At 42.8% G+C, this 23475-nt stretch overlaps 1 protein-coding gene across 1 annotated transcript; it reads left to right on the forward strand.

The window, feature by feature from the left end:
• Positions 1–46: 46 nt before the first annotated feature.
• On the forward strand, positions 47–22879 carry AUNIP (aurora kinase A and ninein interacting protein). Its single transcript, XM_023219582.2, has 3 exons — positions 47–225; positions 20177–20318; positions 21871–22879. Exons 1-3 carry the CDS (start codon positions 148–150, stop codon positions 22704–22706), a joined length of 1056 nt encoding a protein of 351 aa, XP_023075350.1. The 5' UTR covers positions 47–147; the 3' UTR covers positions 22707–22879.
• The last annotated feature ends 596 nt before the right edge of the window (positions 22880–23475 follow it).

The following is a 23475-nucleotide window of genomic DNA, read 5'->3' on the forward strand; positions in this document are numbered from 1 at the left end:
GGCGGGGCTGACGCCCGGGGCAGTCGCGACGTAGCCCCGCCCCCAGCGTTGGCGCGAGATCCGAACGTCGGCGGCAGTAGTTCTGGCGTTTGCTGAGGTGTCTGGAGCCTGAGCTGGCGTCCTGCCGGCTTGGTCCCCTCAGCGGCCATGAGGCGGACAGGCCCCGAGGAGGAGGCCTGCGGCGTGTGGCTGGACGCGGCGGCGCTGAAGAGGCGGAAAGTGCAGGTGGGACGCTGGGGGATGAGAGGGCGTTGGGGACCAGGTAGGGCCTGGAGGCCTAAGACGGGAGGAGTTTGGGGGACACCCGGAGGTGCTGGAAGCGAAGTCAGGGACAGAGGGAACAGCATTGGGGATTCACGGGCAAGAGGGATTGGGGTCTGAAGAAGGTTGAAAAATGGGGCTTGGAGAGGGTGGGAGGGACGGAAGAAAGGAGCGTGCTGTTGAGGGGTGTGGAGAAGCGGCGCGCCGGGACGGGCGGCGAGGGTTCAGGTGTGGGAGAGGCGGAGGAAAAGTTCACCCGGAGCAGTTTAACTGAGCAAGCTCCCAAGAAGGCCGGAGTCCCCGCGAAATGTCCTAGTAGATGCTGGAGCATTGGGAGATGCATGCGAATGCAAATTTGGGAAATTCTCACCCCAGGGTCTGTTTCCACCCAATTTGCCAAGTTGCAGGCCATCTACCTGCCAAGAACCGGTAACTCTGAGGGGAAAAGTAGAAGCTATGGGAAGGGGAGCTGGCCTCCTATCTACTGAGCAGTCACTGGGTGCCGGATACTGCGTTCGATGCTGAATATGCGTTATATGTGTTGTCATTCTTACTAGAAATGAGGAAACTGAGGTTCAGGAACTAACCTAGGCCCACCTAACTAGAAGGAGCTGGAAATCACACTCAGGTCTGTCACCTAGGCAAGATGCTCTTCAGTTTCTATAAAGAAACAAAAGTGTGAGATAGTAATCGTTCATGTTTATTGAGCATCTTATGCTGGTGCTAAGTATTTTAGGTATGTTATCTTGTTTGGTACAGTTCTATATGGTACATAGTGTAATGATACCCATTTTACGTAGGGAAACAGGCTCAAAACAGACACTAGGGGCAAGATTCTTGCTCTCAAGTTGCTCACAGTCTTACAGGGAAAAAAAGAGGTGTATAAATACTAACAATACCTGACCTTTATTGAGTGCTTTCTGTGTATCAGGCACTTTGCAGGGACTCATCAATGGCAGGTACTCACCAAAATTCAATAAAGTAGATTTTGTCATTATCCTGGTTTTATAGATGAAAAATTTGATCGTTTTATTATGATTTATTATTATTATTTTTAGACGGAGTCTCGCTCTGTTGCCCAGGCTGGAGTGCAGCGGCGCGATCTCGGCTCCCTGCACCCGGGTTCACGCCATTCTCCTGCCTCAGCCTCCCGAGTAGCTGGGACTGCAGGCGCCCGCCCCCATGCCCGGCTAATTTTTTGTATTTTTAGTAGAGATGGGGTTTCACCGTGTTAGCCAGGATGCTCTCGCTCTCCTAACCTCAAATGATTCGCCCATCTAGGCCTCCCAAAGTGCTGAGATTACAGGTGTGAGCCATCGCACCTGGCCGATTGTTTTATTTTTTTTTAAATTATTAAAATGGCCAGGTGCGGTGGTTCACGCCTGTAATCCCAGTGCTTTCGGAGGCCGAGGCGGGCAGATCACCTGAGGTCAGGAGCTGGAGACCGGCCTGGCCAACATGGCGAAACCTCATCTCTAGTAAAAAAAAAAAAATACAAAAATTTGCCAGGCGTGGCAGGTGCCTGTAATCCCAGCTACTCGGGAGACTGAGACAGGAGAATTGCTTGAACCTGGGAGGTGGAGGTTGCAGTGAGCCGAGATCGTGCCACGGCACTCCAACCTGGGTGACAGAGCAAGACTCCGTCTCAAAAAAAAAGATCAAAATGTACAGTAGCTATTTATTACTCCTTGAATTAGGAATATGCTGTTTGTACCCTTAGAATACATTCTTGAATGACATGGGATGGGTGGGAAACTTGTATACTACTTTGATTTGTTAATTTTGGAGACAGGATCTCTGTCACTCAGGCTGGAATGTGGTAGTATAATCACGACTAACTACAGCCTCAGCCCAGTCCCCAGGCTCCAGGTGATCCTCCTGCCTCAGCCTCCCAAGTAGCTAGGACTACAGGCATAGTACCACAAAGCCCAGCTTATTTTTTATATTTTTTGTTTGTAGAGATGGGGTTTCGCTGTGTTGCCTAGACTAGTCTTGAACTCCTGAGCTCAAGTGATCTGCCCACTGTGGCTTCTCAAAGTGCTGGGATTACAGGTGTGAGCCACTGCACCCAGCCACCAGTTTAATTTAGAAAGAAGACAAAAATAGAATTAGGAAGAGTTCAGGAGAGAGAGAAAGGGAATATTCCACAGGGAAGAGGAGAGCCAATATTTGTCTCTCTGTCTATAATTCTGTTTTGTTTTTTGAAAAGGAGTCTCGCTCTTGTTGCCCAGGCTGGAGTGCAATGGTGCGATCTTGGCTCACTACAACCTCCACCTCCTGGGTTCAAGCAATTCCCCTGCCTCAGCCTTCCGAGTAGCTGGGATTACAGGCATGCACCACCTTGCCCTGGTAATTTTGTATTTTTCGTAGAGACGGGGTTTCCCCATGTTGGTCAGGTTGGTCTTGAACTCCCAACCTCAGGTGATCTGCCTGCCTTAGTGTCCTGGGATTACAGGTGTGAGCCACCATGCCCGGCCTAATTCTGTTTTTTTGTTTGGAGTCTTGCTCTGTCACTCACGCTGGATTGTAGTGGTGTGATCTCAGGTCACTGCAGCCTCTGCCTCAGCCTCCTGAGTAGCTAGGATTACAGGCATGTGCCATCAAACCTGGCTAATTTTTGTATTTTTAGTAGAGACAGGGTTTCACCATGTTGACCAGGCTGTTCTCTAACTCCTGGCCTCAAGTTATCCACCTGCCTCAGCCACCCAAAGTGCTGGGATTACAGGCATGAGCCACCGTGCTTGGTCTGTCTATAATTCTTATACCCCCAAATCCTACCTTTTTCCCTGGCAGTGTTATGGTGAAAACATTTGTTTTGTTGATGTAGTGCATGGCAGGTATGGAATCCTCCAACATCTCTAGGCCCTTACCTTACTCTGATTTCTGGAGGCCTGGACCTTATGACCATACTTACTAACACCATTTCTCCTTCTTGTTACTTGATTCCCAAAGATACTCGTTAAAATCTTTGGTTCCTGACTATTATCTATTACTCTGACTTCCAACCCAGAGAAGAGTACTGAAGATTCCCTTTCACAAGGTGCCTCTTCCTAGAGTGGCTATCAAATAGGCATACAGTCCTTTGAGATTTAATGTCAGGGATGGATGCGCAGTAGCTAGTGGCTGTGTTTTTGAAAACATGCCTCTTCCCACTTGATCTCTACACAGAATTGTTTGCTATTTATGAGAGAATAAGTAGTTTGTAGTCTGGCCAGTAGACAATAGTGGTCTATGTTTAAAGTGAGTTTGCTTCTCTCCTAATTTGAAATACCCATTTGGCCTCATTACTTAGGCCTTGTATGTATAATAGTCATTTTGTTTTTATATTATGAAAGTAATATATGTTTGTTTAAAAAAAAATAAATAGGGCTGTGGCTCGTGCCTGTAATCTCAGTACTTTGGGAAGCTGAGGCTGAAGGATCACTTGAGGCCAGGAATTTGGGACCAGCCTGGGCAACATAATGAGACCCCAACTCCACAAAAAATAAAAAAAGTTTATCATGGGTGGAGGAGTGTGGCAGTTTTAATATATATCCACAAATTCTTCAGTACTTCTCCTTCTAAAAGATAGAACTTAATTCCCCTTTCCTTGAGCACAGACAGTATTTAGTGACTCCGATGACTAGAATGTGGTAGGTTATAGTGTTAGAATTCTGAGTCTAAGCCTGGCCAACATGGTGAAACCCTATCTCTGCTAAAAATAGAAAAATTAGCCAGGCTTGGTGACGGGTGCCTATAATCCCAGCTATTCAGGAGGCTGAGGCAGGAGAATTGCTTGAAGCCGGAAGATGGAGGTTTCAGTGAGCCAAGGTTGCACCACCGCACTTCAGACAGGGTGACAGAGCAAGACCCCATCTAAAAAAAAATTCTGGCCAGGCACGGTGGCTCAAGCCTGTAATCCCAGCACTTTGGGAGGCCGAGACAGGTGGATTACGAGGTCAGGAGATCAAGACCATCCTGGGCCGGGCGTGGTGGCTCAAGCCTGTAATCCCAGCACTTTGGGAGGCCAAGACGGGCGGATCACAAGGTCAGGAGATCGAGACCATCCTGGCTAACACGGTGAAACCCCGTCTCTACTAAAAAATACAAAAAACTAGCCGGGCGAGGTGGCGGACGCCTGTAGTCCCAGCTACTCAGGAGGCTGAGGCAGGAGAATGGCATAAACCCAGGAGGCAGAGCTTGCAGTGAGCTGAGATCCGGCCACTGCACTCCAGCCCGGGCAATTGAGCGAGACTCCGTCTCAAAAAATAAATAAATAAATAAAAATAAAAAATAAAAAAAATACAAAAATAAAATAAAAAAATTCTGAATCTAGGTCATAAATGACATTGCAGCTTTAGCTTCATTGTCTCTTTGGGAGAAGCCAGCTGTCATGGTGGGAGGACACTCAAGCAGCTCTGTGGAGAGGTTCATGTAGTGAGGAGCTGAGGCCTTTTGTCAACAGTTGTGTGAGTGAGGGAGTCATCTTGAAATTGGATACTGCACTTCTGGTTGATATTTTGAATGCAGCCTCACTAGACTGTGAGACAGATCCACCCATCTAGGCTTAACCCAAATTCTTCATGCACAGAAGTTGTGAGATAATAAATGCCTGGCTAGATTTCAGAATTGCCATTGACTGGTGACCCACTTGTACCTCTTATTTCCCCCTTTTTGAACAGAATGTCTGTAACAGTTATGCCTGTTCCAAATTGTATGTTAGATGTATGAGGGAAGATAATTTGTCTTTAGTTCACAGGCCTGCAGATCTAAAGGAACTGTACTTAAGCTACACTTTTGGACTTCACATGTACCTGTTTTAGATACTAGTATCTTTGATATTAAGCTAATGCTATAAAGAGATGAGATTTTTGTAGAGTTTTGGGAGGGAGTATATTTTGCATATGGGAAGAATGTAAGTAATTTGAGGCCAGAAGGTGGACTGTGATGGTTTTAAAACATGTCCACACTCTTCCCTTCAAGAGGTGGAGCTTCATTCTCCTGCCTTTATGTTTGGATTGGACTTGGTAACTTGCTATATATTTATTTATTTATTATTTTTTTTGAGATGGAGTCTCACTCTATTGCCCAGACTGGAGTGCAGTGGCGTGATCTCGGCTCACTGCAACCTCTACCTCCCAGGTTCAAGCAGTTCTCCTGCCTCACCTTACGAGTAACTGGGATTATAGGCGTGCATCACTATGCCTGGCTAATTTTTGTATTTTTTTTTTGTTTGTTTGTTTTTTTTTTTTTTTTTTTTTTTTTTTTGAGGCGGAGTCTCGCTCTGTCGCCCGGACTGGAGTGCAGTGGCTGGATCTCAGCTCACTGCAAGCTCTGCCTCCCGGGTTTATGCCATTCTCCTGCCTCAGCCTCCGGAGTAGCTGGGACTACAGGCGCCCGCCACCTCGCCCGGCTAGTTTTTTTTTTTTTTGTATTTTTAGTAGAGACGGGGTTTCACCGTGTTAGCCAGGATGGTCTCGATCTCCTGACCTCGTGATCCGCCCGTCTCGGCCTCCCAAAGTGCTGGGATTACAGGCTTGAGCCACCGCGCCCGGCAATTTTTGTATTTTTAATAGAGGCGGGGTTTCATCATGTTGGTGAGGCTGGTCTCAAACTCCTGACCTCAGGTGATCCACCGGCCTTGGCCTCCCAGAGGGATTACAGGCGTGAGCCACTGCGCCCAGCTGTAACTTGCCTCTAATGAACAGAATATTGTGGGAACTGATGGTGTGTGATTTTTTCAGATTGGGTCATAAATGGCATTATGACCTCTTTTGATTGCTCACTCTGGGAAAAGCTAGCTTCCATGTTGCTACATGCAGCCTACTCACAGCCATGTTAGTGAGCCATCTTGGAGGTGGATCCTTCAGACCTAGTTAAGGCTTCAGATGATTGTAGCCTGAGCCAACATCATGAATGCAACCTCATGAGAGACCCTGAGCCATAACCACCAAGCTAACCACCGTGAGAAACTGTGTGAGATGAATGTTTATGTTTTTGTTTTTGTTTGTTTGGTTTTTTTTTTGAGATGGAGTCTCGCTCTGTCACCCAGGCTGGAGTGCAGTGGCCGGATCTCAGCTCACTGCAAGCTCCGCCTCCCGGGTTTACGCCATTCTGCTGCCTCAGCCTCCCGAGTAGCTGGGACTACAGGCGGCCGCCACCTCGCCCGGGTAGTTTTTTGTATTTTTTAGTAGAGACGGGGTTTCACTGTGTTAGCCAGGATGGTCTCGATCTCCTGACCTCGTGATCCGCCCGTCTCAGTGTCCCAAAGTGCTGGGATAGCAGGCTTAAGCCACCGCGCCCAGCCTTTGTTTGTTTTTTGAGACAGAGTCTTGCTCTGTCACCCAGGCTGGGGTGCAATGGCACGATCTCAGCTCACTACCACCTTCGACTCATGGGTTCAAACGATTCTCCTGCCTCAGCCTCCTGAGTAGCTGGGATTACAGGCGCCCACCACCACACCTGGCTAATTTTGGTATTTTTAGTAGAGAGGAGGTTTCACCATGTTGGTCAGGCTGTTCTCAAACTCCTCCTGACCTCAGGTGATCTGCTTGCCTCAGCCACCCAAAGTGATGGGATTACAGGCATGAGCCACCACGCTGGCCAAATGTTTATTGTTTTAAGCTTCTAAGTTTTGTGGTAATTTATTACACAGCAGTACAACACTACTACAGCTAATGTTAAGAACGATTTTGTGAACAATATTTGGAGACTTTAATACCCTCTTTCAATTATGGATATCAACAAGGAAAAAAGACTTGAACAATACTATAAACTAGGTAGACCTAACAGACAAAAATATAGAACAGTCTACTCAACAACAGCAGAATACGTAGTTTTCTCCATGACACATGGAACATTCTCCACAAATACTAGGTTACAAAACAAATCTCAATAAATTTAGAAAGATGGAAATCATACAAAGTATATTCTCCATAATGGAATGAAAGTAGAAATCAGTAACAGAAGAAAAAGTACAAATAGGTTGAAATTAAACAGCACATTTCTAAATAACCAAGGGTCAAAGAAGAAATCAAAAGGAAAATGATAATAGAAAGTACTTTGAGATAAATGAAAAGAAAAACACAATGCACCAAGATTTATGGGATGCAACTAACACTATGCTAAGAGGGATGTTTATAGCTGTAAATGCTTTTATTAAAAAGAATCTCGGCCAGGCACAGTTGCCCACACCTGTAATCCCAACATTTTGGGAGGCTGAGGTGGGTGGATCACCTGAGGTCAGGAGTTTGAGACCAACCTGGCCAACATGGTGAAACCCTATCTCTACTAAAAATACCAAAATTAGCTGGGCGTGGTGGCGGGCGTCTGTAATCCCAGCTACTCAGGAGGCTGAGGCAGGAGAACTGCTTGAACCCAGTAGGCAGAGGTTGCAGTGAGCCAAGATTGTGCCATTGTACTCCAGCCTGGGCAACAAGAGTGAAACTCCCGTCTCCAAAAAAATAAAGAATCTCAAATAACTTAATCTTCTACAGTTAGAAACTAGAAAAAGAAGAGCAGTCTAAACCCATAGTAACCAGAAGGAAGGAAATAATACAATTTGGAGTGAAAATAAATAGTAAAGAAAAAAAAATGAAGATCAAAAGTTGGTTCTTTGCAAAGATCAACAAACTCAACACAACTTTAGCTAGACTGATCAAGAATAAAAGAGAGTGCAGTGGCTCACACCTATAATCCCAGCATTTTAGGAGGCTGAGGTGGGAGGATCCCTTGAGCCCAGGAGTTCAAGACCAGCCTGGGCAACATAGGGAGACCCTGTCTCTACCAAAAATTAGAAAAATTAGCCTAGTGTGGTGGTGCATGCCTGTAGTTCCAGCTACTCAGGAGGCTGAGGTGTAAGGATCACTGAACCCAGGGAGGTTGAGGCTGCATTGAGTGGTGATTGAGCCACTGCACTTCAGCCTGGGTAACACAGTGAGACCCTGTCTCAATCAATCAGTCACCAAGAGGCTAGGTGAAGTGGCTCAAAAAACCCCATCTCTACTAAAAATACAAAAATTAGCCAGGCATGGTGCCGTGCGCCTGTAGTCCCAGCTACTCGGGAGGCTGAGGCAGGAGAATCACTTGAACCCGGGAGAAAGAGGTTGAGGTGAGCCGAGGTTGTGCCATTGCACTCCAGCCTGGGTGACAGAGTAAGACTACATCTCAAAAAAGAAAATAAAAAGAGATAAAAAGAATTATAAGATAATACTATAAACAACTGTATGCTAACATATTTAGATAACTTAGATGAAATGGACAAATTCCTAGGAAGTCACAGACTACCAAACTTGTCTCAAGAAGAAATAGATAAAAATCAACTGACTGTAAATGTAAGGGTTTACTTCTGGACTTTCAGTTCAATCCCTTTGGTCTATAGACATATAACAAAGAGATTGAATTAGTAATTTTAAAACTTCCTGCAAAGGAAAGTCCAGGTCCAGATAGTTTCACTAGTGAATTCTACCAAACATTTAAAGAATTATACCAGTCCTTCAGACTCTCCCAAAAAATAAAATAGAAGAGGAGAGAACACTTTCCAACTCATTTTGAGGCCAGTGTTACTCTGATACTAAAACTAGACCCAAGATATCACAAGAAAAGAAAATTATGGGCCAGTATCGTTTATGAATACAGTTACAAAAATACTCAACAAAATGCAAGCAAACCAAATCTAGCAACACATAAAAAGGATTATAAATCATGACTAAGAGGAATTTATCTTAGGAATGCAAGGTTGGTTTAAATTTGAAAACCAATTAATATACCGTAGTAATAGCATAAAATACAAAAACCACATAATCATCTCAATAGACACAGAAAAAGCATTTTGACTGCATCATTTTGTGATTAAAACACTCAACAAACCAGGAATAAAAGGGAATTTTCTCAGCCTCACAAAGGGCATCTGTGAAAACCCAGTTAACATCATACTTAAGAAGACCGAATGTTTCACTCCTAAGATCAGCAACAAGACAAAGATCTTGCCACTCTGTTTACCATTGCACTAGAGATTTTATCTAGGGAAATTTTTAGCAAGAAAAAGAAATAAAAGATATCCAGATTGAAAGGAAGAAGTAAAATTATCTATCTGGAGAAAATATGATCTTTTATATAGAAAATCCCAAGGAATCCACTTAAAAAATTAGAAAAAATGAGTTCAGCAACGTGACAGGATACAAAAATCATTTATACTTCTATACGGTAGAATTTTATCCAAAAAATGAAGCTAAGGAAATAATTTCATTTACAGTAGAATCAAATAGAATTAAATACTTAGGCATAAATTTAACAAAACATTGCAAGACATACACTGGAAACTATAAAACTCATTGAAATAAATTAAAAATGTAAATTGATCAGAAGACTTAATCTTAAGATAGGAATACTCACCAACTGATCTACAGAATCAGTGCAATCCCTATCAACATCTCACTTGTCCTTTTTGCAGATACTGAGTCTGATCCAGAAATTCATGACATCTGAGGGATCCAGAAAGGCCAAAACAAGCTTGAAGAGTAACAAAGTTGGAGGAATCACATGTACTGATTTCAAAATTACTATACAGTAAAAGTACTTAAGATGGTTTGATACTGTCATAAAAATAGACATATTATAGACCAAAGGAATTGAAAGTCCAGAAGTAAACCCTTACATTTATGGTCAGTTAATTTTTTTTTTTTTTAGAATCAGGGTCTCAATTTGTCACCCAGACTGAAGTGAGATATGATTCATATACTATAAAATTTGCTTTATTGAGATATGATTTATATACCATAAAATTTGCCCATTTAAGTATGTACCCCCAAGAGATAGGAAAACATATGTATGCATGAAAACTTGCACACAAATGTTCTTAGCATTTCTCATAATAGCCAAAAAGTGGCAACAATCCAAGTAGTCATCAACTGATGAACATCAATTGGTAACCAAAATGGTGTATCTAGGGCCGAGTGCAGTGGCTCACACCTGTAATCTCAGCACTTTGGGAGGATGAGGTGGGCGAATCACTTGAGGTCAGGAGTTTGAGACCAGCCTGGCCAACATGGTGAAACCCCGTCTCTACTAAAAAAAAATACAAAACTTAGCCAGGCATGGTGACAGGCACTTGTAATCCCAGCTACTTAGGAGGCTGAGGCAGAAGAATCGCTTGAACCCAGGAGGCGGAGGTTGCAGTGAGCCAAGATCGTGTAACTGCACTCCAGCCTGGGTGACAGAGTGAGACCATGTCTCAAACAAACAAACAAACAAAATAACACAAAATGATATATCTATACAATGGAATATTATTTGGCAATATAAAGGAATGAAGTATTGATACATGCTACAACATGGATGGACCTCCAAACATCAGGCTGAGTAAAAGAAGCCAGTCACAAAAGACCAGATATTGTATGATACATAAAAGACCCAGAATAGGCAAATCTGTAGAAAGAAAGTCAGTGATTTCCTGGGCCTGGGGTGGGATGGGAGTGAGGAATGACTGCTAAGGTTAGAGGGTTTCTTTTGGGGGAAATGAGAACTGTTCTAAAATTAGATTTGGTGATAATTACACAACTTCATAAGTATACTAAAACTTAACTGTATGCTTAAATGGGCAAATTTTATGGTATGTGAATTATATCTTAATAAAGCTGTTAAAATGAAAAGAAAGACTCTTTGTGGAAGAGTTAGACCTTAAACGAAGGGCCAGATTTTGTTGGAAAGCAGTGGGAGTGCAGTGGGACAATATGAATAGTGCCACAGAAGCAGGAAGTATAAGGGATGTTTGTGAAACACGAAATAAAAGTTAAGGAGTCTCGAAGACCACCATAATTTTTGACACCAACTACAAGTTTGGAGGTCCCCAAAACCATTCTCAGTTTTCATAATTTGCTAGAAGTACTCACAGAAGTCACCGAAAGCTGTTATGGTTACAGTTTATTGCAGTGAGGAGACACAAATGAAAATCAGCCAATGGCAGGGGCATAGAGAGCCAAGTCTAGGAGAATCCCAAGCCTGAATCTTCCAGTGTACTCTCCCAGTGAAGAATTAGACAATGCCAACTGCTCTCAGCAGTGATATGTAACAGTACGCACAGAATACTGCCAATCATGGAAGCTTACCTGAGCCTTGATGTCCAGAGTTGTTTTGGGGGTTCGGTCACATACATGTGGTTGACTTACCTTCCTGGCTAACCTTAGTTTTCAGCCCTTATAGAGGTCATGCTGATAATGCATGGCCTAAAGACCCCTCCATAAATCACATTGTTAGCATAGATTATTTGGTGTGGCCCAAGGCTCCCAGGTTAAAAAACAAAACAAAACAACACTGCTATCAGGTGGGACATTCCAAGGATTTAGAGATTATCTCTCAGGAGCTGCCAGGCCTCTCCTTGGGTAAGATTTTTTTTTTTTTTTTGAGATGGAGTTTCAAAAAAACTTCGCCTGGGCTGGAGTGCAGTGGTGCGATCTTGGCTCACTGCGACCTCCGCCTTCTGGGTTCAAGCGATTCTCCTGCCTCAGCCTTTCAAGTAGCTGAATTACAGATGTGTGCCACCAACCACGGATAATTTTTTTTGTAGTTTTAGTAGAGACGGGGTTTTACCGTGTTGAGATTACAGGCACGAGCTACCGCACCTGGCCAAGATTCTTTACTACATAGGGAGTAATTCAATTTGGCTAAAGTGTAGACTATTCCCCAGAGTTGAAGGTGAGTTTAGGAGGGTAAACTCGTGCTATGTTGTTGGAATTTGTTGTCATGGGAGGTATCTCTTAAGAAGATTAACCCATTAGCGGTTATTTGAGAGTGTGTAGTATCCTGACAGGCTAGAGGAATTTGGAGGATACTGCTGAAGTTTGGGTAAGAAGTAACAAGGACTTAGTCCAGGATGGTAGAAGTTGAAAGTTGTTTATTTTTAGTTGTTTATTTTATTTTATTTTTGAGACAGGGTCTCACTGTGTCACCCAGGCTAGAGTGCAGTGGCATGATCTTGGCTCACTGCAACCTCCTCCTCCCAGGCTCAATGGATCCTCTCACCTCAGTCTCCCAAGTAGTTGGGACCACAGGCGTGCACCACTGTACCTGGCTTTTTGGTAGAGACTGGGTTTCACCATGTTGCCAGGCTGGTTTTGAACTCCTGAGCTCAAGTGATGTGCCTCCCAAAGTGCTGGGATTACAGGTATGAGCCACTGTGTCTGGCCAGTTGTTTATTTTTATTTTGATTTATTGGTCTCTATAACTACATATATAAAAGTATATATATACTCAAGAAGAACCTAAATAGGCTTAGTAGGGGATTGCTTAAATGTTTTTTAAGGCCGGGCGTGGTGGCTTATGCCTGTAATCCCAGCACTTTGGGAGGCCGAGGTGGGCAGATCACTTGAGGTCAGGAGTTCGAGACCAGCCTGGTCAACATGGTAAAACCCCATCTCTACTAAAAATACAAAAAAAAAATTTAGGCCGGGTGCAGTGGCTCAAGCCTGTAATACCAGCACTTTGGGAGGCCGAGACGGGCGGATCACGAGGTCGGGAGATCGAGACCATCCTGGCTAACATGGTGAAACCCCGTCTCTACTAAAAAATACAAAAAACTAGCCAGGCGCCGTGGCGGGCGCCTGTAGTCCCAGCTACTCAGGAGGCTGAGGCAGGAGAATGGCGTAAGCCCGGGAGGCGGAGCTTGTAGTGAGCTGAGATCCGGCCACTGCACTCCAGCCTGGGCGACAGAGCGAGACTCCGTCTCAAAAAAAAAAAAATTTAGCTGGCATTGTGGCACACGTCTGTAATCCCAGTTATTTGGGAGACTGAGGCAGCAGAATCGCTTGAACCTAGGAAGCAGAGGTTGTGGTGAGCCAATATCGCACTACTGCACTCCAGCCTGGGTGATAGTGTGAGACTCCATCTCAAAAAAAAAAAAAAAAAAAAACCGGCTGGGCGCGGTGGCTCAAGCCTGTGATCCCAGCACTTTGGGAGGCTGAGACGGGCGGATCATGAGGTCAGGAGATCGAGACCATCCTGGCTAACATGGTGAAACCCCATCTCTACTAAAAAATACAAAAAACTGAACAGCTGCCCAGGCTGGAGTGCAGTGGCGGATCTCACTGCAACCACTGTCTCCCAGGTTCAAGAGATTCTCCCGTCTCAGCCCCCTGAGTAGCTGGGATTACAGGCGCCCGCCATTGTGTCTGGCTAATTTTTGTATTTTAGTAGAGACAAGGTTTCACCATGTTGGCCAGGCTGGCCTTGAACTCTCCTGACCTCAGGTGATGCGCCCGCCTTGGCCTCCCAAAGTGCTAGGATTACAGGTGTGAACCACCACACCCGGCTTTTTTTTTTTGAAATGGAGTCTCGCTTTGTTGCCCGCTGGAGTGCAGTGGTGCAATCTCTACTCACTGAAGCCTCCACCTGGGTTCAAGTGATTCTCCTGCCTTAGCCTCCCAATTAGCTGGGACTACAGGTGCATGCCACCAGGCCTGGCTAATTTTTTTTGTATTTTTAGTTGAGATAAGGTGTCACTATGTTGGCCAGGCTGGTCTCGAACTCCTGACCTTAAGTGATCTGCCTGCCTTGACCTCCAAAGTGCTGGGATTACAGGCATGAGCCACCGCGCCTGGCCTGGGAGCACCCTTTTATGAGACTTAGTAATCCCAGTGGATGTAGACATATCAGGTCTCCAGTTAGGAATTGTGATAGAAGAAATTTGCTTTTCTCTTTTCCCTGTTGAGTTTTCATGAGGTTTAGATGAAAAACCAATACAGGGTGGTTCTCGAAGATTCCTGCAATAATTTTGTGTTGTTAGATTACTTTGGGATGGAAAACTTCATAGTTCTCAGTGGGTGTACACTTCCATCCTATCTGTGTTCTGGACCTTATATGTGACATCAGTTATAGTGACAGGAGTTCATCTTAGCTTGGATCACAGCACTAGAAAAGCCTTAGTGTTTTCTGTCAGCTCTATTGCTGTTGTGCTGAATATGTAATAAGTAGCTGTAAATAAAATGAAAACGGGAAATCTTTCCTGCATATCTACCTATTTATTGAATCGAGTACCTATTATGTGTATTAAGCTATATTAAGTTCTGTGCAGGATAGAAAAAAAAAAAAGTATGTGGATCACATGCTGATGCCGGGATTTTGTAGGATGATAAGTTTTGAGACACCAAGTGATAAATGGCCAGTTCAGAAGAGGAAGAGACCACACATGGCTAGGGGAATCAGGAATGCTTGGTGATAAGCTGAAGAGTATGTTTCTGAGCTGGGCGTGAGTTGGGTATTATGTTACGGGATGCATGGAGGGCTTTTGGTAGTAGAGGAAAAGGTAAACTGGAATCATCAATGTGTGCAGTGTGAGTCTACACACTATGCTCCAGGTAGTAGAGAAACTATTGACAGATTTTGAGCAAGATGACATGATCACAGCTGTACTTTAAGATTAATCTAGAAGTTATGTGGGAGATGAATTGAAATAGGTGGTGAATGAAGGCCCGACTAGCTAGGAGACTATTGTGAAGTTATGTGGGAGATGAATTGAAATAGGTGGTGAATGAAGGCCCGACTAGCTAGGAGACTATTGTCATAGTTTAGGGCTAGGCAAGAGTTTATGAGATCCTAAACTAAGGTAGTGTGTTTTTAGTTCTGCAGAGAACTAAGAGAGGTTTGAAGCAAGTCTTGAATGAATACTTTGTTACTAATTCAACACAGCTAACTTAAGTTGTTAGAGATGTATAATGATGAGACCCCTGATAGCTTTTCTTGGTAACACTTCTTAAACAGTCTTCCTTAAGGCGTGCTTATGAGGTAGCGTCATCCTTTCAGCCTGAGTCAGTGAGGCATGACAGTGCTGACTAGAAAGGTTTTCATCCTAAATGTCATCAAATTAATGCTGGGAAAGACTAAAAAGAAAGAGGGACTTGGTGATGATGCTCTCAGTGACTCTAAAAGTGGGAGGAGAATGAGTAGGGGCCCTGGGAAGCGTAAAGGAAGAAGGAGCATGGCAAAAAGGAATAATACTTTCATGTGTGTCAATGTGTGGAACATGAGAGTTCATATACAAATTTAAGACCAGAATGACCATTATGAAAAAAGGAATTAGATCAAATTATCTACTGGAGTTGAAGGTCATAGTGAATCATGAAAAAAAAAAGGAATTATATTTGTTTGAAGCAAAACTTTAAGATAAACTCATAGATAAATTATCAGAAGAGATAAAAGATAAAATAAGAGCTAAACTGAATTTAAGTGCTGTGGAACCATGAGAACATTTTCTAATAGTGAGAGGAGTTATGTATATGATCCCAGCTCTTTTTTGATAATAGAGTTGTTGAGCATAAGAAAGGGTCATACTTGGCTGGGCGCAGTGGCTCACACCTGTAATCCCAGGACTTTGGGAGGCCAAGGCAGGTGGATCATGAGGTCAAGAGATCGAGACCATTTTGGCCAACATGGTGAAACCTTGTCTCTACTAAAAACACAAAAATTAGCCGGGCATAGTGGCACAGACCTGTAATCCCAGCTACTCAGGAGGCTGAGGCAGGACAATCGCTTGAACCTGGGAGGTGGAGGTTGCAGTGAGCCGAGATTGCACCACTGCACTCCACCCTGGGCAACAGAGCAAGACTCTGTCTCATAGATAAATAAATAAATAAATAAAAAATGAAACTTGCTGCCTTGATGACTCTTCCTTTCATGGAAGATTTCTCTGTAGCATATGTTGTTGTTTGATAGCATTTTACCCACAAAACTCCTTTCAAAATTGGAGTCAATCCTCTCAAACCCTGTCTCTGCTTTCTCAATTAAGTTTATGTAATGTTCTAAATTTTTTGTCGTCATTTCAACAATGTTCACAGCATCCTCGCCAGGAGTAGACTCTATTGCAAGAAACCACTTTTTTTTTTGCTCATCTATTAGAAGCAATTTCTCATCCATTAAAGTTTTTATTGGGAGATTGTATCAATTCAGTCACATCTTCGGGGTCTACTTTTAATTCTAGTTCTCTTGCTATTTACATCACATTTATGGTTACTTCCTTCACTGAACTCTTAAATGCTGTAAAGTCATCCATGAGAGTTGGAATCAATTTCTTCTAAATTCCTATTCGTGTTATTTTGACCTCCTCCCATGAATCATGAATCCTTTTTTTTTTTTTTTTTAAACAGGCTCTCACTATTTTGCCCAGGCTGATCTCAAACTCCTGAACTCAAGTGATCCTTTAGCCTCAGTCTCCTGAGTAACTGACATTATAAGGCAGCACCACCATGGCCAGATAATCACGAATGTTCTTAGTGGCCTCTAGAATGGTGAATCCTTTTCAGAAGATTTTCAATTTACTTTGCCCAGATCCATCACAGGAATTATCTGTGGCACCTGTGGCCTTATGAAATGTATTTCTTAATAAGAATAATATAATAAGACATAGAAATCAAAATTACTCTTTGATCCATGGGCTACAGAATGAATATTGTGTTGGCAGGCATGAACACATTAATCTTCTTGTACATCTCCATCACGCTCTTGAGTGGCTAGGAACATTGTCAATGAGCATATATATATATATATATATATATATATTTTTTTTTTGAGATGGGGTCTCTGTCACCCTGGCTGGAGTGCTGTGGCACGATCATGGCTCACTACACTCCAGCCTGGGCTCAAGATATCCTCCCACTTTGACCTCCCAAGTAGCTGGGACTACAGGTGCATGTCACCACGCCTGGCTAATTTTTAAATTTTTTGTAGAGATGGAGTCTCACCATGTTGCCCAGGCTGGTCTCGAACTCCTAGGCTCAAGCAATCTGCCTGCCTCAGCCTCCCAAAATACTGGGATTACAGGTGTGAGCCACTGTGCCCAGCCAATGAATAGTAATATTTTGAAAATAATCTTCTTTCTAAGCAGTAGGTCAAGAGTGGGCTTAAAATATTCAGTAAACCATGCTATAAATAGATGTGCTGTCATCCAGGCTTTGTTGTTCCATTTATAGACCATAGGCAGAGTAGATGTAGCATAATTCTTAAGGCCTAAGGATTTTCAGAATATTAGGTGAGCATTGGCTTTAAATCACTAGCTGCATTAGTCCCTAACAAGAGAGTCAGCCTGTCCTTTGAAGCTTTGGAGCCAGGCATTTGACTTCTCTGTAGCTATGAAAGTCCAAGATGGCATCTTCTTCCTATATAAGACTGTTTCGTCTACAGGGACAATCTGTTGTTTCGTGTAGCCACCTTTATCAGTGATCTTACCTAGATCTTCTGGATAACTTGCTGCAGCTTCTACATCAGCACTTGCTGCTGCACCCATACTTTTATGTTATAGAGACAGTTTCTTTCCTTCAACCTCATGAACCAGCCTCTGCTAGCTTCAGACTTTTCTTCTATGGCGTTCCTCACCTCTCTCAGCTTTCATAGAATTGAATTCGAGTTAGAGCCTTGCTCTCTGGATAAGGCTTTGACTTAAGGGAATGTTGTAGCAGCTTTTGATCATTTATCCAGACCACTCAAACTTTCTCCATATCAGCAATAAGGCTGTTTTGCTTTCTTATTTGTGTGTTCACTGGAGTGGCGCTTTTAATTTCCTTCAAGAACTTTTCCTTTGCATTTATAACTTGGCTGTTTGGTGCAAGAGGCTCAGCTTTTGGCCTCTTGGGACATGTCTTCCTCACTAAGCATGATCATTTCTAGCTTTTGATTTAAAGTGAGAGACCTATGACTCCTCCTTTCACTTGAACACTTAGAGGCCATTATAGAGTTCTTCATTGGCCTAATTTCAGTATTAAATAGGGCAGCCCAAGGAGAGGGAGAGAGTTGAGGCAGTGGCGAGTCAGTGGAACAGTCAAAACATGCACAACATTTATCGATTAAGTTTGCCATCATATATAGATGTGGTTCATGGTGCCCCAAAACTATTACAATAGTAACATTAAAGATCACTGATCACAGATATAGTAATGAAAAAGTTTGGAATACTGCAAGAAGTACCAAAATGTGACACAGAGACATGAAGTGAGCACATGCTATTGGAAAATGGCACTGACAGACTTGCTCAACACAGGCTTGCCACAAACCTTCAATTTGTAAAAAACAAAACAAAACACATTTTCAAAGTGCAGTAAAGCAAGGTGCAATAAAATAAGGCATGTCTATACTGTATAAAGTACAAACAGCTGCCTTTATTTTGAGGTAGGGATAATCAGCTGAAGGACTTTTTACCTGGGGTCTTTCTCAGTTCCAAATAACCTTTTCTCACACAGTCTTAACAGTTCACTGAGATAGACGTAGATCCTTGAAGCCATGGGTCTTCTAAGAGAGCTATAACTGGGACAGTATCACTTCTGACCTCACTCTGGCCTAAGGAAGGTACATCCTTCGGCTCCTGCCAACTTAGCAAAAAGCTTTATTCCCAGATGTTTTGCTAATTGAGGTCTTAGTGTTTTCTGATAATCTATAGTTTTCTGTAAAGCTTCTTTATAGGACTTAGCATACTTGTAGTAATTTAAGTAACTATTTATTAGTCTGTTAGAAAATTCTCTCTTAAGCTATAAACTTTACTGAAGCAGAAAGTCTATTTTGTTCATCTTCTCAGTCCTAGCATACAGGTACTCAAATATTTGCTGGCATACTAACCGCATTATTTCACACATCTAGGATGTGGCTCCTATAAAATTTAGAGAGCCATGTGCCAGCTTGTGCATCCTCATAATGTGTTGGGTGGGTCCCAAGAGTGAGCACCTCAAGAGAGCCAGGCAGAAGTGCATGGCATTTTTATGACTTAAGTTTTGGAAATCATGTATAGTGTTTGTTACTTCTGTCATACCTTATTGGTCAAAGTAGTTACAAAGTACTTTCCAAGTTCAAGGTGAGGGAATAAGGACTTCATCACTTGATGGGAAGAGTGTCATAGTCACATAAGAAGAACATGTGAAATGGGAGATCGCGTATTGGCTATCTTTGAAAAAGAATGTTACAGTTAATTTTCACCAAATTTGGAAAACTTTTTGGCCCTTATTTCTTCAAACATATTTTCTGTCCCCCTCCACATTGTTGTTTTTTTTTTTTCACAGCTTCTCCTCTTAATATTAGCCAACTGCTACTGAATGTTTTCTATGTGCCAGGAACTGTGTAAGCCTTTTATGTGAATAAATTTACTAAATTTTCTTTCTTTTTTTTTTTAGATGGAGTCTCACTCTGTCACCCAGGCTGGGGTGCAGTGGCACAATCTCGGCTCACTGCAACCTCTGCCTCCCGAGTTCAAGCGATCCTTCTGCCTCAGCCTCCCAAGGAGCTGGGACTACAGGCATTTGCCACCATGCCTGGCTAATTTTTATATTTTTAGTAGAGACAGGGTGTCATCATATTGGTCAGGCTGGTCTTAAACTCCTGACCTGGTGATCCGCCTGCCTCGGCCTCCCAAAGTGTTGGGATTACAGGCATGAGCCCGGCCTTACTAAATTTTCATAACTGCCATAGGGATAGGTACTATTATTGTCCCCATTTGACACCTGAGAATGAGATTAAGCAACTTGGAGAAGTTCACATAGCAAAGTGGTAGTGGCAGAACTAGGACTGATTCTTGAGCCATGCTCTTCACCACCACTATGTGACTACTTAAAAACTACTGAAAATGCATCAACTGCTGCTGATGTAGAATCATTAATTATCCTTAAATATAAAAGAGCATCATCTCTGCCATCCTGTTAACAAATCCTGTTTGTTTAATCAGCCTGACTGATTTCCATGGGGAAGCAGAAAGATTGGGCTATCATTGGAATATGTGATTCCTTGGAAAAAGACCGTTAGGATGGCTGGAAATGGAAGATGATGTCCAGCACCAACTACCTTGAGAATAAGCTATAAGTGGAGTACAGAGGGTCTAGTGTGTTTCTCAGAGGGTCACTGGTGTGTACTGAATCTCTGCTGTCTGTCTTTTAATATTAATAGGCTCATTATTCTTTTTTCTCTCCTTTCTCAGACACATTTAATCAAACCAGGCACCAAAATGCTAACACTCCTTCCTGGAGAAAGAAAGGCTAGTATTTATTTTACTCAAAGAAGAGCTCCATCTACAGGCATTCACCAGAGAAGCATTGCTTCCTTCTTCACCTTGCAGCCAGGTATGGTAACCCATATGGGAATACTTCATTATCCAGAGCAAAAAAGGAGTGTGTTCATTTGTCCATGTTAGAACATTTATGAGAAATGGTGAAACCAGTGCATTATGTTAAACTCAGCCTATTAGAAGAGGTTATAAAACATAAGAAGTCGTTGCCTTTTGAAAAGCAATATATGTGTGCTTTTACAAACATACTTTTCTGGTTCTGTTTTGCTCAACTTAAATATTTGTATTCGCTGACAGAGCAGTCAGGAAAGGTGTACTTGGGAGTTGGAGGTGCACTGGGGAGTTGCCCTGCCAGTAGTTAGGAGGTATATATCTTGGGTTGGCCCCAGTGGGTACTCTGTCTAAGGTTAATTGATAATTGATATTTTTGTGTGAAGTTTCTCAAATTAGTGCAAGGTTCAAAGATGCTTGTTCTTAGAAAGCCTCACATAAAGTTGGTTTATGTCTCATCCTTTGGCAGTTCTTTGCTTCCAGGTCCCTGTTCAGGGGAGCAGCTGACTCAGAGCAGGCTGGGCCTTAAGCAGCAGGGTTCCTGCCACTTGGAGGGTGTTGGGAAGAGTGCTCTAATGCTGGGTGTGAGTCTCAGGATTGCTTTGCCTAAAGCTTCAAAATGCCCTCTCCCTCCTCCAAACAAAAACATACTCTTTTGTTTTATATAAGGGCAGATTTAAATTAAAAAAAAAAAAATTAACAAAAAATCTTTTTCCACTTATAAATTCTGGTGTATTTTATAATCTATATTGAATTCTAAGGAAAAGTTGAGAATTCTCACAAAACCTAGTTTCTGCAGTATAATTCTTATTGGAGTTATTCTGCTTTGTTTTTATAATTAGATCTTGATATAATTTGAGCCAAGTTGGGAATTCCATGTCCTCCATCCTTATCTTAAGGCAGAAGAGATTGCACTCTATGCCTGATAAAATTAACAGGCTGGACACTAGTAGTTGTTTCACTATTCTACGTACTGACTGACTTAGCACCCTAATTGTGTCTTTACTCCCTTTCCAATGAAATGCCTGGGGAGTGGAGGACCCACGTTTTTCACACTGTCACCAGAAGGTTTCTCAGAGTTGGATGGTTAATGCCATCTTTAAGACCTTACAAAACTTGTATGTGTTTAGCATGTTTCTTTAAGGATAATGTCCAGGAATGTATATTTGGCCAGGATCATCATTTAGCAAAAACCACATTAAATAAAAAACAAAAGCAAAACTGATGTGCCCTATGTTAAACAAACCTACAAATGAAAACTCAGCTGGTAAAGTAGGCTGTGGTCTGATTGTATGCGATGTTTGACTTTATTAGGTAGGTGATGGGAAGTATCCGTGTATTTGAGTAGGGAATATAAGATCTGATGTTTTAGAGTTCATTCATGAGAGACTGGCAAGATTGAAAACAGGAAGATTGGCTACAAAGTTATGTGAAAAGGCTAAGACTCCTGCACTAGGTAGTAATAGTAGCTGATACTGATTTCAGAAAAAGCCAACTGAATCCTGCTTAGGGCAGTTTTTCTGCAGAATAATATTTGTTCATTCCTGTTTTATTAGGAAAGACAAATGGTAGTGACCAGAAGAGTGTTTCATCTCATACAGAAAGTCAGCTCAACAAAGAGTCCAAGAAAAATGCGACCCAGCTAGACCATTTGATCCCAGGCTTAGCACATGATTGCATGGCATTCCCTTTAGCCACTTCAACCACTGCAGACATCCAGGAAGCTGGACTCTCGCCTCAGTCCCTCCAGACTTCTGGCCACCACAGAACTGAGCTATCTTTGCTCCAGTCTGATACTCTAGACTGTGCTGGAGAGAGTAATACCCCATTGGCTTTTTCCTTCACTGAGGACTTGGAAAGTTCTTGTTTGCTAGACCAAAAGGAAGAAAAAGGGGATTCTGCCAGGAAATGGGAATGGCTTCATGGGTCTAAGAAGAACTATCAGAGTATGGAGAAACACACCAAACTACCTGGGGACAAATGCTGTCAGCCCTTAGGCAAGACTAAATTGGAAAGAAAGATGTCTGCCAAAGAAAACAGGCAGGCCCCTGTCCTCCTTCAAACATACAGGGAATCCTGGAATGGAGAAAACATAGAATCAGTGAAACAAAGCTCTTGTCCGGTTTCTGTGTTTTCCTGGGACAATGAAAACAATGACAAGGACTCCTGGAGTCAGCTTTTCACTGAAGATTCTCAAGGTCAGCGGGTCATTGCCCACAACACTAGAGCTCCTTTTCAAGATGTAACGAATAACTGGAATTGTGACTTAGGGCTGTTTCCTGATAGTTCCTGGGCTCAGTGCCAGGAGGATGGGCCAACTCAAAATCTGAAGCCTGATTTGCTCTTTACCCAGGACTCTGAAGGTAATCAAGTTATCAGGCACCAATTCTAAATGTTTTGAAGCTTTCTTCCTAAAAGTACCTTGAAATGACAGAGATGTAGGAAAATACAGTTGTGGGTGGAGAGACGAGTGAGTTTGTTTAGGTGGGAAGGTGGCATGGGATGCAGTTATCATTACTGAGCATCTTCCCTATGTAAATAAAGGGCAGTACCATTGTTAAGACACTGGGTTTGGCATCATGGTTTTCCCTCAGGAAGATGGTGGCTGGTAAATTCCCTGAACAAGTCTATGATGAACACTGAGGCAGCACGGTGAGTATTTCTCTCTCCATGAAAGCGCCTAGTTGCATAGTTGGTAATTAAACCATTATCAATTTTATTTTTGAAAATGCAACTGTAATAGTATATGCTGTCATTGCCCTGAGTCTGATCTGAACCAGAGTCTAGTTTGACCTGTCTTCTACCCAAGGCATTATCCTTTGTTGTTGATATGGTACCTAAGAGGCTTAAACAATCTCTAGGCGACAAACTTGCAGGTTATAAGATAGAACTGCTTTTTTTTTTTAACTTAAATTTTAGTTTTTTGAGACATGGTCTTGCTGTGTTGCCCAGGCTGGAGTACAGTGGCATGAACACAGTTCATTGCAGCCTGGACCTCCTGGGCACAAGTGATTTTCCCACCTCAGCCTCCTGAGTAGCTGAGACTACAGGCATATGCCACCATGCCCAGCTAATTTTTAAAATATTTTGTAGAGATGAGGTCTTGCTTTGTTGCCCAGGCTGATCTTGAACTCCCAAAGTGCTGTGATTAGAGGTGTGAG

Source organism: Piliocolobus tephrosceles, chromosome 1 (assembly GCF_002776525.5).
Source record: "Piliocolobus tephrosceles isolate RC106 chromosome 1, ASM277652v3, whole genome shotgun sequence".
Classification (NCBI taxonomy): Eukaryota; Metazoa; Chordata; class Mammalia; order Primates; family Cercopithecidae; genus Piliocolobus; species Piliocolobus tephrosceles.